Genomic DNA, 14,295 nt, shown 5'->3' on the forward strand with positions numbered 1-14,295 from the left:
GTTTCACAGCTGCCCAAGAGACACAGTGTAAAATTAAACAAATAAAACGAGATCACACATCAAACTCAAAGCATCTTAAGTTTTCATAAAAAGATATTCTTTATTAAAACTTCATGCGAATTCCATTTTCCACAAAAGATTAGCAGTCAGACACAATCAGAGTGTTTTTTTTTTTGTTTTTGTTTTTTATTAAGGTCCTTTCATTCGACGGGAGCAGCGAGCACAGTGTCCAGAGCACTCTGAGCCTCTTTGATCTGCTGCTGCAGTCTCTGCTTCATGGCCTCGTTCTGGGCCTTCTTCAGCATGTCCTGCATGTCTCTGATGCCCGCCCGGTAGCCCGGGGCGTTGTGAAACACTCGGATAGCCTTATCGCCGCTGCACGCCAAGAAGCGTCCGTTAACGTCAAATCTGAGGTCGGTGATCTCCATGCTGTGGACGCCGTGGAGCTCCTCCTCCAGCTTGCCGCTGGCGGCGTCGTACATGGCCACGTTGCAGCCGTCGCTGATGGCCACCACCCGACCGTCTGGAGACAAAGCCACCAGGCTGCCGTCAGATGAGGAGCAGGGAACCGTCTTCAGGAGGTAGGGGTCCTGCTGCTTTTTATACTCAACATCTGTGTTCCACAGCTTCCATGTGCCGTCTTTGGAGACAGTTACCATTCTGATAAACAAAAGGAAAGAAAGGAAATCAGTTGCATGCAACTGCTTTAAAGAGATGTGAGTGGTATCAATCTTTTCATCTGTCACCAAGAAAGAAAACAGTCTTCTAAACTCAATTATTGTCCCTCTGCTTCGCCACTGGCCTTGCAGTGGAGTGTCTTTGTTTGCTGCATGGCCTTGATTGCCGCCATCAACCACGTCTGAGGTGGTGTAACTCTGATGTCTGTCTCCACTTTGTATCGCAGCTCTTGAGGTTGCAACGTAAAGTGACGGACATCACAGTTACAACAATAAATCGCACTGGGACAAATAAGCAACGTGGCGAGAGCTCCTGCAGACGAGAGCTTTATCCACGTGTGATTAAGGCAACTAAGTCCCATGTACCAGCGAAAGACACTTGCCCCTGCCACTACGAGGCCAGTGGAGGGTGTGTAGGCAGGCGTACCACAATGTAATCAGAAGAGCTTCATTTACTTGTGAGAATCGTTGGAGAAGGCGAACGCATGAACTCCCGCAGAGTGTCCTTTCAGGTCGAAGGCTCTCACGACCTCTCTGAACTCTCCTCCTTTACCGAAGCAAACCTCCCACACCTTCACGTCGGGAGTGAAGCCGCAAGACGCCACGAACCTGAGCACAAAAACACACACACACAGCAAACAAATTACAAATTACAGCTCCACCTGAGCCACACACAGTTTGAACACACGTTTCTTCATTTCAAGAAAGTAAAACATGCAGTGTCTTTGAATGCCTCAATCCTCATAGAGCTGTGTGCTCCCTATTTGATCTTGTGTGTGTAAAGTCTGCAGAGACGGAGAGAGGGGACCGACCTGCCACATGGGGAGATCGCAGCATAAGAATTGGTAATCTGGTTAGTGTTGATAGACGCCAGTATGTCTCCTTTCAGGTCCCAGATGTGGATGGTGGTGTCGGTGGAGGCGCTCATGATGAACTTGCCTGCAGAGAAGAGAAAAAAATTCGGTCTTAAAAAGTGGATGACAAACTAGAAATCTGATTAGATTATCACGACTTTCTGTACCTGTCTCTGCGATGCCAATGTTGAGAATGGGCGCTTTGTGTTTTGGTGGGAAATCCTCGGGGGCGGATTTGAAGCTAAGAGTGCCGTCATCCTTCTTGGTCATTTTGAAGATTCGAATAGCGTCTCCGTTGGCCAACCAGGTGATAAACGCCCTAAGGGGGTTAAAAAATAAATAAATCTCATGTCATTGAGGCTAAGACACAACATTTAGGTTCAGAGAGAAGTCTGGAAAGAAATCATACTGTAAGCATTAACCCATTAGAACAGGACAAGAAGAACAACAATGCATCTATAGAGGCACACAACATCTCTTAAGGATTAACTGTCATATTAATTTGCGACCTTAGCTGCGTCTACTGATGAGGACGTTCAGTAGCTTCTTCTAACCGTCTAAGATTACCTCCTGTATCTTAGGCTTGGAGTTAAGATGGCTGAGGTTAGTTTAGTGACGAACAAAAGCAACGGACCTGGAGTCTGGGCTGAATCGGACCAGCGTGGCGTGATCCAGCTCAACGTTCGCCCTCAGACACTTGTGTTCCCGCTCCAGGAAGTCCTTGGTGCTCCAGATCCGGACGGTGCGGTCGTCGGCGCAGGACGCCAGGTACTTCCCGTTACTGCTGAAATCAAGGCATGTGATGTTCCCGCTGTGGCCCTGAGGAGCACGAAGACACAGACACACGTTCTCAAAGAATGGGTTTGGAAAAAGGTCAATAAAAGGAAATATACTCTAAATATAAGCTAATTTAGAACGATGTCGATTCATTACTTGCAGTTTAAGAGCACACCAGAGAAATGTTTTCTAGTTTTGCGTCCATTTATATCAACGAGTGACGACTAAATCGGGACGTTAAACAGAAACCGGGCCCTCGTGGACCCCCCGAGTGGTTTCGATCCAGAGAAATGTCCATCAACAACAAGCTCTTACAACGTGTGTGTGTGTTTCTATTTACCTTCAGTGAGGCTGCCAGCAGTGGATGGCTGAAAGTGTGCTGCGTTGGCTTATCTTTGCGAATGCGCTGCTTCTCCTGCTTCGGTTTCTTGGACGCGTGGCCCTTCACAGCGCTGCCTTCGGCTGAAAGACGAACAGGAGTAGAACTTAGCAATCGCACATAATTCACAGCTTGCAATCGACAACAAATCCAACCAGCTTCTACAGCAGGAAAACAATAGAGGAAAGGTTTGTAAAGGCCGGCCAACAGATGCCTGAACCACCTCCACTTTAATTTTTAGATGCAAAGGAGCAGTGGCTCTACTCCAAACTCCCTCCGGATGTCTAAGCCCATCTGTCTCTAAGTGTTATACACCTGATTAAAGTTTCTATTCGAATTCAAGTTTATACAAACATAAAGGCAAGTGGGAATTCAATGAGTCACAATCTTAGAGGCAGAACAGGTAGAAATAAATTAAAATCAACATCGTTCTGCTTTATTAGTTCCCAAATATTTAAGAGGATATGATAAAATGTTCATTTGAACACAGTCTTTGGAAATACATGAGTTATAGTTTGTGCTCATTTAATATTTTGAAGGAAAAGCTGCTTAAGAAACATTTTCTGACAATTAATACTGGGTATATGACTTTAGTCGCCGTACCTACGATGATCTGCTTATTACAGGACTGGGAAAAAAAACGAGTTCAAGAAGCAATTAGCTCACTGACAGAGAAACTTCTCATAATTAAGTGATGTCTTTAGGGATTTCTATCTTTATGTATTTTCAGAAAGTAGTCGCAAAGTTTAGTTTGGACGTCCTAAATGTTCATTATTGCACAAAAGGTGTAAACATGATCATGTATATAATATATATTCTTCTGTCTCTATATCTTGTACATTTGTTCATATGCTAATTCTGTACATTTTTGGCTTATAGTACATTTATTTTATTTACTTATATTTTATTTTACTTGTGGTTCTTTTTTTTATGTGCAACTAAGCTACTGTGACCAAGCAATTTCCCTTGTGGGTGAATAAAGTTTATCTAAGTCTATAATGAATATTTCAGGTCATTTTCCCTAATTAGCAACTTAAGAAAAGAAATCTGAAGTAAGTAATTTCAATTTTAAAGAATAAATGATGTGTTGTTTGTTTGTTTGTTTTTTATTCTAGCCTCATTCTCATAAAGTTATCTCCATCAAATGTTACTGACAACATTATAAATAACACTGTTTGCAATCAGCAATAAAAACACACAATTTTAATTCTCTAATTAGTCCTGCAGAAGTACTGAAATTTGTTAATGAAATAATGATTTTGGTTTTTAATTTAATAATTGAAGCAATTCAGGTGCTTTATTTTATTTTTTATTTTTTTTTTACTACAGTTACTTTACCAATAGCAAATATGTATTCAAACATGACTTGTATAACACCTTATGTTCTCAGTACTGTAATGAACTTTGTGATCAATAAAGTTTATCAAATGATGCTATGACTCAACAAAAGGCAGAGATCCTATTGGTCCGACAGTCCAGCGACAGATGACTCAAAAGTTGCTTTAGTTGTTAACGTGTTTTAAAGTTGTTGTGTTGTGTTTGTGTGGATGAGCAGAGAACACGAGGCCCTGTTGTCCTGAATGAATGAATGAATGACTCCACAGTGGCCGTCAGTGTCGCTGACTCCCCCCTCCCGCCCCCCTCACCCAAACCCGACACTCACTGCTTGGTTAGCTAGTTAGAGTTACGCTAGCTAGCATGGCTCTTACCGGCAAACTCCGCTGCCTGCTCCGTTTCCTCTCTTAATTCTTCTTTCCGTTTGCCCACCGCCAACGCGACGAGCATTACCAGCGCACCCAGCAACAACGTCAAGGCGACCAGAGCGGCTACTTCCATGTCGAAATCTTTCTGCCACGTATTTTTTGCACCGCTAACGTCTACTTGGCTAGCCCCTCACTACTGGGCCACTGCGCATGCGTTAACGCGTTCGTCTCCCGTTTAATGCTGCGTTCACTCAAATAGTATAAATCGTAAATAATCGCGCTCACCTAAGAATACCCGTTCACCTCCAATTCCGATATGCAGTTTAAAATTTTGGCGATTTATGTTAACAGCCATCGACATGTCAACAAGACGTTGGCATAATAGTGGCATATTTTTTTTTTTGCCGCTCGACGTAACGTCAAATTAAAAATCAACGTCGACTCTAACTTGTCATCGCTTACTGTCGGTTTCTCCGACATTCAGTGAATGCAGCATTAAAAGACAAACACCGCCAGTCTTTATCGCCACCTACCGGACTGGAGTTAAAAGTGTGTTTCTTTAATAGTAGAAGCAGTATTCACATTCTTTATTTCACTACTAAAATGTTAAAAGCACTCAGTTACAAATATTTATCCTTCATTCAAAATCCTACTGTTGTGTACTTTAGGCAGGATATATCTGAAATATATTCTAGTCTATGGAAACTCTCAACTAAACTATTTGAGTAAATGTATGTAAATTCAGAATTTAATCAAAATATTTGCCATTAAATATATTCTTAAAAAGCACTGCACTGGGTTATTAGAGCTACACAAATATTCTGGGCCCACAACTTTTCCCTGAACAGCAGTATTTTGTAATCCCATGCGTATTAAAAGGTTTGGCATGACCCTGACATGAAAACTAAAATGATACAGATGCAACAAGTCTTTTTGGACTTTACATGTTTCTTCAAATCCCGCAAATCTTTCGCATGACACAGCCTCCCTCATTCAAAACATACAAGTGCCCAACAAATATACTGTAAAAGAACAGGCCATCAAAATCTGTGGATATTAAAAATGTGACTTGTATCAGCTCATCCTGGCCAGCTCCTCTTTTATTACTGTAGAAATATGCTAGAATCATCTGCTATAATTAGCGTGTATTCATTCTAAACCTTGGAAATAGTAGTTTGATAAATTTCTCATTACATTTGGTCCAGAAACAGACATTATCCGTCAGTGGAGAGACTGACATGATTGAAACACAATGCTTGAACATAGGGCTAACACTTTCCAGAAATATAATTGTTTCTGTCCGTTTCGTCTGGTTGAAATCTCCAGAAAAAGTTTAGTACGCCTCAAGTTAAAAATCACATCACCTGAGCAAATATTTCCAGTCATAATAATGCTCAATGAAGATGTATTTTCATGCAAATAAATCTACAAGACAGCCCCGGGCAGTGTACCTAAATGTCTTGCTTTTTAATTATTCACTTAACCCGCCAGCGGTCATAATGTTATGGGTGTATATTACTCTGTGGTTGAATGAGACTTCGAAGGTTTCAGTGGTTTCTTGTTGGAACATCCAAAACTCAGTCTTTATTATTTCAAAATTGACCATCAAAAACTGCATCAGATATACTGCTCACTTTAACAACAAGAGATGGTTATTCTTGATAAAAACAGCTAACAACTGATTTATTACCAGGTTTGCTTGACAAAGAAAAAAAAAAAAAAAAAGAACTGCTGAAATCATGGTACGAGTAAAAAGAGTTAACAGAAAAAATCCCTGCATCATGGTGAAGATTTCTAATTCAAAACAGAACATAGTTTTAGTAAATCTGATGGTAGATTAATGCAGCGTAATCTGAGGAAAGGGGGCGATGTTTCAGTTGTGAGAATGATGCGGTGCAATTATTTAAAACTCGCCATTTACTACGGTACATCTGAACTGACAGTAGTCGAAGGTAAAATCGATTCTCGTTGTTTTTTTTTTTTTCTTCTTCAGTGAATTAACAAGGATTCAGTGCCTGGGAGTAAAGAGAGGTAGTCTGGCACAAACGCACACATCTCAGGATTTAAAGATGGTCACAGATTCTTTTCGCAGGCATGACGCTGAAGAGTTGGCTTTGGTTTGTCAGCGCAAGTCAAGAGTAGTCATCCTAAATCACACACCGACCTGCTAAACTGCATCAGTGTTGGCAATCGCTATCAAAAAACAAATTAAAATAAAGATAAACAAAAAAAAAGCCATCCACAGGAGGACTCTGGGAATGCTTGCGATGACAAAAAAGAGTATGAAACAAGAACACCAGGGTCTGCACACACTACATTAAGACATTTACTAAGTTGCCCTTTAAGTGCAGAAACACACATACACATTCATTTACAGGGTCAGAGAGCCAATTAAAAAAATAATTTAAATGCAAACGTCTCATCACTTCACATTTACACTGTAGTTTGTGTACCTCATCCGAACCGCCTGTGCATTTTCACCCCTATTTGGACTCATTCAGAGAACGTACTCAAACATTTGGTAACATACAAACCAGTGAGCACTTCACGTAAAAAAATAAATGTTTGAGCTGAGACTCTTGTGTCTTTGCCCGACTCAGCTTTCTCCTTAAGACGAACCAATGGGAGTGTCCACACACTGAAAAAAGGAAACAGAACTTTGGATATGCTTTTGTTCAAACTATTCAATCGTCTTTCCTCTCTATTCAAGTACAGTACATTGTTACGGTTTCTCTCTCTCTCTCTCTCTTTCTCTCCTCGCGGCTACACTCCCTCACTGGGACACGTAGTCATCCAGGCAGCATGAACTCAGCAAGCTGGTGTGCTCTTTCTAACTCCTCCGCAAAACACAACGCTTTGGGCCAGCACAACCCACTGGAGGAAGGGAAGGAAGCAGAGGGCATGGTGGCGGCCTGATTCGGGGGATGTTGGGCTTAGAACAGAGCAATGTTAGCCGGATTAGCCGTGGCGGCAACAGCTGGAGTCCTCTGAAAGCGGTGTCGGGACACGTGTGGCAGGTTATTTCTTCCTGTTGTGCTGCCGCCGGGCCTGCAGCCTCTGGCGAGCTCCAGACGGCTTTGATCCGGCTCCGATTGAGAAGGAGGCAGTTGCTGGAGAACCTGTAACACCTGAAACAAAAAACAGATATGTTAGGCTTGTTTTATACTCGTGTGACGGGTCAACGCGGACTCTATGTTGTAGTGAGGCACAACGTTGTATGGATTTACACTTGTAGTTTCTTTGGGTATTTCAATTTTCCGATTTAAAGCAATCGTCTCTTGAAAGATACGATATCAACATGCCACTCCCTGCATCCTTTCACTGCAGACTAATCACATCTTGCAGGAGCACAGTGACACTAATCCACATGCAGGGGATCCAAAACATGACTGAGCCGGACAAAAGCAAAGACATGAGATGTGAAACTAGAGATAAACTACTACAATATCACAATAATAAATGTTAAACAACAGTTACTACTTTTACTGAAATTACTCCAACAGAAAAGAGACAGGGACAAATTCTTTGTGCTTGTCCGTCCACTGAGAAACGTGAACAACGCGAGACATTTTGAGGAGTACCAGAGCACTGCGAGTAGTTCGCCTGCATCAATCAATCGTCTTACCAAACGGAACAGCGTTGAAGCCTTGGACTGGAGTTCCAGGACTTCCAAAGGGAATTGGACCTGCAGCAGCGGCGCCCTGGCCAAAGGACGGAGTAGACGTCCCTGCAGAGAAAACAGTGCACGGCTGAATTAAACCGAACAAACAACCACTACTATGACAGAAACAAAGAGGATGATAATGTCAGAGGAGTATATAGAAAGTTGGAACGCTGGAAAAGGTCAAATAAAACCTGGAGTGTTGTCGACAATGACGGGAATCAAAGTTCACCATTTTCATTCACATCATTTCATTATTTTATAACAAGAATATACTCCAAATCTTCTCTGTAGCTTAAGACGCAAACAAAAAAAAAACTATCCTCATTCTCACCAAAAGCTGGTTTGTCAGCAGCCGCAGCTCCAAAGTTGAAGTTTCCCATTTGTGGTGCAGGATTATTGGGAACTGGTGTTCCAAACTGGGGGCACGGCATAGCAGCACCAAAGTTAAATCCACCGGGCGCTGGCTGAGCTGGACCTGAGGCGGCCGGCTGAGGAGCTGCACTTCCAAATGTGAAGGCGGCTGAGGAGGAGCTCTGAGTCTGGGTCGCCGCGCCAAAGCTCGGTGGAGCCGAGGGAGCAGCTGAGGGAGCAGCGGTGCCACCAAACGCAAAACCAGAGGTGCTGGCTCCGAACGTCGGCTTTGCTGGGGTCCCAAATGTGGTTGCTGTCGTGACAGCAGCCGCCCCAAAAGCGAAAGGGGGTGGGGCAGGGTTAGCGGCAGCTGCGGGTGCTGCAGTACTGCCTCCAAAATTGAATGGTTTGGGCGGTGCCGCTGAGGAGCCGAAGTTTGGCTGTGCAGCTGGCGCTTCAAATGTTGACTTTCCAAAGAAATTGGACTGGGTGGTGGGAGCAGCAGCAGTGGTGGGGGCTGTGTTGGCCATGGCAAAGCCTCCAAATGAAGCGGAAGTTGTGTTCTGGTTGGGTGCAGCCTGGCCGAAGGCAAAGCTCTTCTGGCTGGCAGCTTGAGGGTCCGGCTGTGTGCTACCAAATGTGAAGGCGCCCTTGTTGGGGGCTGTGGCGGCAGCAGCAGCAGCAGCAGGGGGGGCAGCTGCGGCAGTTGTGGTAGTAGCAGCAGCTCCAAACTGAAATGAGCTCCCGATATTAGGGGCCTGGGCTGAGGCTGTGGAGCTGGAACTTGTTGTGGATGGTGTGGACCAGTTTCCAAAGAGGGACTTCACAGCTGGAGGGGCTGCGGGCTGTGAAGTGGTGATGGAGGCTGTGCCAGTGGGGGTGTTGGTCAAGCCAGGAAAAACAGAAGAGGCTGCTGTGGTGCTGCTTGTTGAGCCACCAAACATTGAAGATGTGCTACTTGAAGGAACTGTAGAGGCTGGGTTGGCGGCTGCGAGGGATGCCGACTGTGCAAAGCCAGTCCCTACTGGGGCATCTCCGAAGATGGGCTTGAAACTTGGGACCGGAGGTTTACTTTCCGAAGCAGACATAGCTGAGGAGGAGGAGGTGGTGGTGGTGACAGAAAAGATGGGCTTGAACCCCGAAGACAGCAGAGGGTTGGTGTTACTGACCGACTGAGAGCTGCTGGGCGGGGCAGCAGCAGCACTGACGGGGTTAGAGGCCGACGTAGCAGAAGGGGCGCCGATCTGGCTGGTCAGCCCAAACATGCCTGCTCCTGCTACAGGTGGGGCGCTGCTGGAAGCCTTGGAGACCTGAGTCAGGACCTGGGTGAAGGCAGAGGGCAGCTCCCCACTAGCAGAAGAGGATGGAGGCTGGTAGGGAGGAGGGAGTTTTGGGGAATTCATTGTAGTCAATGTCTTCAGGTTTGAGCCACTGAACTGTACAGGTGTGGTTGACGCAGACACTGAAAGATAAAGGAGGGAAAATCACGTCAAATTCAGAGCGGCATGAGAAATGTGACTATACAGATTGGAAAAAAAGCCAAATAGCACAAACAAATTTAATTAAATAAATCAAATTTATTGATCACCATACCTGTAGTCGCACTAGCAGCTGACGGGGAGCTAGCAGGAGATGTAATCTTCATCTTCAGAGCCTCCAGCAGTGGGTTGGAGGCTGCAGGTGCTGTGCTGACACTGCTGCCTGGGCTGGGATCCAGGTTAATGACTGGGATGGCAGAGCTGGAAGATGTAGGCAGGGGAAGTGCCAGGAGGCTGCTCAGGGTGGTGGTGGTGGTAGAGATGGTGGAGGCGGCGGGCTGGGTGGAAGTGGCGGCCGGGGGTGACGCAGACTTCTCTGGCTCTGGAGCTACAAAGGAATAATTTAACAAGAGGGTCACCGACATGCTTAGGGGGCAGTGAATCCCTTTAATTTTTGAATCGCAGCATCAAAGAGAAAGATTTAAAATGTTTTCCCGCGGCTGCTTCTACTCACCAGGTGTCTCCAGGACCTTGTGGATCTTACTGATTGCAGCCTTCTTCTCCTCATCCAGATCTTTCGCAGTGATCGTGTAGCCCAGCTCAGGAGGAGGGGGCTGCGCATGAACAAGCATCGACAGTAAAATAAAAGAAATCTCCGCAAACCGTAATCTGCAAGTATATACGAAGAGAGTCTGAGCACAGGGCTCTTCTTACCAGAGAGATCTGATCATCTCTGTGGCTGGACACCAGCTGGATCTTTCGTTTTCTCTTACCCCCACTACCAGTGGAGTCTGATGAGGTAGGGACCGGGACCTTGGGGACTGGTGTCAGTTTTGCTGTAACGTCATCACATAATAACAGACAATTAACCTGAATCCAACTTTTAAAAGACAAAAAATAATGCAACAAAGCATTTTTAGGTCTTTTAACTGATTTAAAGTTCAATGTGACGGATTCAATGAGCTGAATGAGTAACTGCGCTAATGTAACTCTAATTAAGCGGCTCAATCTCTACTTGCATAAAAATAATACAACTACTGCAGATTAAGAATACTTACAAGTAACAGGAGCCTTGTCAGAAGCTGTATGATCTGACCTCACCGAAGACGCTGAGCTGGGAGACTGCCCGTCGTCCTCTCTGATAATTAAACCACAAATTAAAAAAACTGTAGTATTATATTAAATGTGGGTGACTAGATAAAGACAGACAGCGACATACCTGGGTCTTTTGGAGGCTCCTTCTGGAGTCTGAGAGCGAGATGATCCCGGGCTGGACAGAGGGGAGCTGGGTGCTGACCGTTTCTTCCACTGCGGAAGGTAATCACAGTGTCACAACTCTGCTTTGCCTCTACAAGGACACGTTGCGCTGTACTAAAGCAGGTAAGTGTTACCTGGCTGAGGCCTAGTGAAGAGCTGTAGGAGCTTTGGATGGCATTCCTCCTGGTGCCTGGAGTTCCTCTCGGGGAATGAACGGCACAGCCAGAGCTGATGGAGGAGGTGCGAGACCTCTTCATGAAAGACTCCTCCGCCACTGAGATCATCCCTCTTTTCAGGGTTCCTGGCCTGGAGAAGGGAAGGGACGGCAATTTCCAGCTACACATTTAGACAGTCACATGACACTGCCCTCAGTGCTATGGGCTTCTCAGAAACAAAAGGTGGAATTAAGACGGCGCTGTAGCAAAGTTGAACTCACTTAGGAACAAGTTGTGACGGCGTCCCATTGGGCAAGAGAGGCTCAAAAGCAGAGTGTGCGCTTCCACCGCTGTCGTTACGCCTTGAGAAATTACAATGGATTATAAACACGTGCTGTGCTCGAATTAATGTATGACTCAAGCTCAGTAAATCAAGCCAAGCCCACATTCAGACTGTTTAATTCTGGTACCTTCTTTTGCTTTTCTGTTCAGTCGTGAAGCTCCTGTCCTCGTCCTCGACTTCTCTCTTGCGGCTTTCCTTCAACACCCGGAGGACGCTTTCTCTGGAGCAGGGGTCCGCGGGCGCCCTGGCAAGGCTTGCACAGCTCAGGTGTTCAAAACTAAAAACAAAACGGGAACATGGCGCAGCGGTGGTCAGCTTCAAAACTCAAATAGTTAAACCACATAAGAGCATAAACCATGAAACAGGATTTTAATAAGCATGTTAATTTAATTGAATTTAACTAAAGACGTCCTGATAAAGTTTTTAAGCCCCACAATCCAGTCTTAAACAAATTTTCCTCCCCTGGAGATTCATAAAGCTTTTTTTTCTTAAATTACTTGTATTTTCCAAGATCACATGTGCACTGTGTGACTGTATTGCGCTGTGAAAGGGGGTAGCTTGTACCTTGACTCCAGAAATGTTCTGGTCATCCAATGCCATGAACTCCTTAACCCTCTTTGGAATATTTTTCTATTTGACGGCGTCTCAAGGAAACTTTTCCCTTCTTATAAACACACCGTTCTTGGTTTGTTGTTGTTTTGGCGCAGCCTTTTTTTGTAGGTGTTAAATCAAGTTGGTTGTATTGAATGTTGATCTTCTACCACCTCACCAAACATCTGCATTATGCAAGTTGCAAACGGCTGTCTGACTGACTTCACTGATATGTTTAATGACATTATTTTGGTTCTTCTTCTCCTTCAGTTTTTGGCAGAGGTGATGCTAGTCAACCATCATTAAAACAGTAGCAGAAGAAGTAGCATTGATGCTATAGGGACATGCAGGACACAAACTACAAAACTACAAAAGATGTGATCATTTTAAAAATGGCATGGCCCTGATAACGATCGGGACATCCCTAAACATCACGTAGCTCAATAAAAAAATAAATAAACTTGTGGATTCTGAAAAGTGCCCTCACAAATAACGAACACTACCAAGATGATAATCTGTTTAGAAAAACACTGCACATCAATGTGATGAAAACACGCGTGTAAGAGACCTGGGGCTGCTGTGATCGGGCCTGGCGATCTTGACCGTGACAGGACTGAGGGCAGCCGGGGAGTTTCGAGGGCTGAGGATGTTCTTCTTTCTGAAGCCATCCCACTTCACGGGAGGTAGCACTCCCACTGACGAGACACCGGGCTGTTGCAGGGGGTAGTGACGCTGGGGGGTGATGGTGAACCTGCTCATTGTGCCTGGTGGCTCCCTATGGGGGTGGAGAAAAAAAAAAGCAATGTGAATATCAGTGGGCAAGACTTTATTATTCTACACAGAGTAGAAACTGATTGTTATGTTTCATAAATACACACAAATATAGCCAATAAACTGGAAGATTTTAAATTATAAAGCCTTTTATATGAACTACAAGCTTCTCATGTTGTTAGTAGCATTTTATAAATATCTGTAGCAAAATAAACGACAGATAATATGTTTAAAGTACTGCATATTTTCATTAATTTTCCTACTGTTTAGGGTTTGATTAACCTGTAGAGACTTTTATAGCTATCTACCACTTCCAAGGCGTTTATACTTCCTTGTTTATGAGGTTAAAGATATCTGTAAAGGCTCCAGAGTCAACAATTAAAACCCGCCAAGAAGTTGAATCGTACTTTGAATAGCAATAACCACCGCCTCCAACGGACGGGGCTAGCTTACGCACACAACGTGTTTTGATTTGAACATACCCAGCAAACGATAGCCTCCTGTTCGGAGTATACACAGCATGGTTGGGTCTGGCCAGCTTCTCCCGCAGTTGTTCTCGGGGATTTCTCACGGGTCTCGGCCTCCCGGAGTCGGCGGCTGGACTTTCGGGTTTCCCGATGTAGCTCCCCATGAGGAAATCCCGGGGGCTGAAAAGAAACGAGTCACTTGCTAATGCTTCCCTTCGATAGATTCCGGTTTCGCCGAGTCTTTGTCTAAAGTGTCCTTCTGGCTCCCGGTGCTCGTTTCTGTTGCTGCTGCTCTTCGTTTTCCCCCGTGCGGGTACCGACACGCCGGTCACCCCCCAACCCCAAAACAAGCGCCGGAGCACGCCTGGAACGTTCAGTCCACCCCGCGGATTGGGGCCTAGTCTAGCGGTAGGGGGTTCTCCGCTGTGATAATAACAAGCAAAACAACAACCTGCGAAAATTAAAGTTGCGTAAAGAAAAACGGGAATATAATAAAAAGCCAGACTAACTACGCCAAGAGCAGAGAGAAGCGCTAAATGTTTCTCCCTAGGTGACATGGCGGCAACGCGCCGCCGGAGGACTCTCATATCCCATCATGCTGTTCTCCGGACATTTCTTCTTCTTCATGGGAATTGAGGGCGTTCGCGCTGATTGTTTACGTGCGTCGGCGCCATCTTGCGAGCAGGCGTTTGATAGAACTTAACCACCAAAAACAGGTTTTACCCGATGGTTTGACCAAATAAAAAACTAAAATATTCAAATAAATAACTACACATAAGTAAGTAATAAGTATTATTTAACAGTTGTGCTCATTAGGAAAAATTAATT

The 14,295-nt window shown here is 44.8% G+C and overlaps 2 protein-coding genes across 3 annotated transcripts; both read right to left on the reverse strand.

The window, feature by feature from the left end:
- Nucleotides 1-70: 70 nt before the first annotated feature.
- Nucleotides 71-4,543, reverse strand: tbl2 (transducin beta like 2). The gene is made up of 7 exons (XM_084564729.1): nucleotides 4,397-4,543; nucleotides 2,649-2,770; nucleotides 2,166-2,350; nucleotides 1,699-1,850; nucleotides 1,490-1,616; nucleotides 1,134-1,286; nucleotides 71-660 (listed from the first exon to the last, which is right to left on the reverse strand). The coding sequence occupies exons 1-7, from the start codon at nucleotides 4,521-4,523 to the stop codon at nucleotides 201-203; spliced, it is 1,326 nt and encodes a 441-aa protein (XP_084420855.1). The 5' UTR covers nucleotides 4,524-4,543; the 3' UTR covers nucleotides 71-200.
- A 1,123-nt stretch (nucleotides 4,544-5,666) lies between these two features.
- Nucleotides 5,667-14,054, reverse strand: pom121 (POM121 transmembrane nucleoporin; the record flags this gene model as incomplete). Of its 2 annotated transcripts, none has more annotated exons than XM_084564713.1 (13): nucleotides 5,667-7,518; nucleotides 8,016-8,117; nucleotides 8,386-9,867; nucleotides 9,999-10,271; nucleotides 10,398-10,497; nucleotides 10,598-10,719; nucleotides 10,942-11,021; nucleotides 11,103-11,191; nucleotides 11,275-11,446; nucleotides 11,577-11,657; nucleotides 11,766-11,915; nucleotides 12,798-13,004; nucleotides 13,483-14,054. In XM_084564713.1, 13 exons carry the CDS (start codon nucleotides 14,052-14,054, stop codon nucleotides 7,409-7,411), a joined length of 3,540 nt encoding a protein of 1,179 aa, XP_084420839.1. In that variant the 3' UTR covers nucleotides 5,667-7,408. The 2 variants fall into 2 exon arrangements, with proteins under 2 accessions (XP_084420839.1, XP_084420840.1); XM_084564714.1 differs by having other exon boundaries at nucleotides 11,275-11,476; nucleotides 13,483-14,048.
- Nucleotides 14,055-14,295: the final 241 nt, after the last annotated feature.

Source organism: Chelon labrosus (assembly GCF_963514085.1).
Source record: "Chelon labrosus genome assembly, chromosome: 17".
NCBI lineage: Eukaryota > Metazoa > Chordata > Actinopteri > Mugiliformes > Mugilidae > Chelon > Chelon labrosus.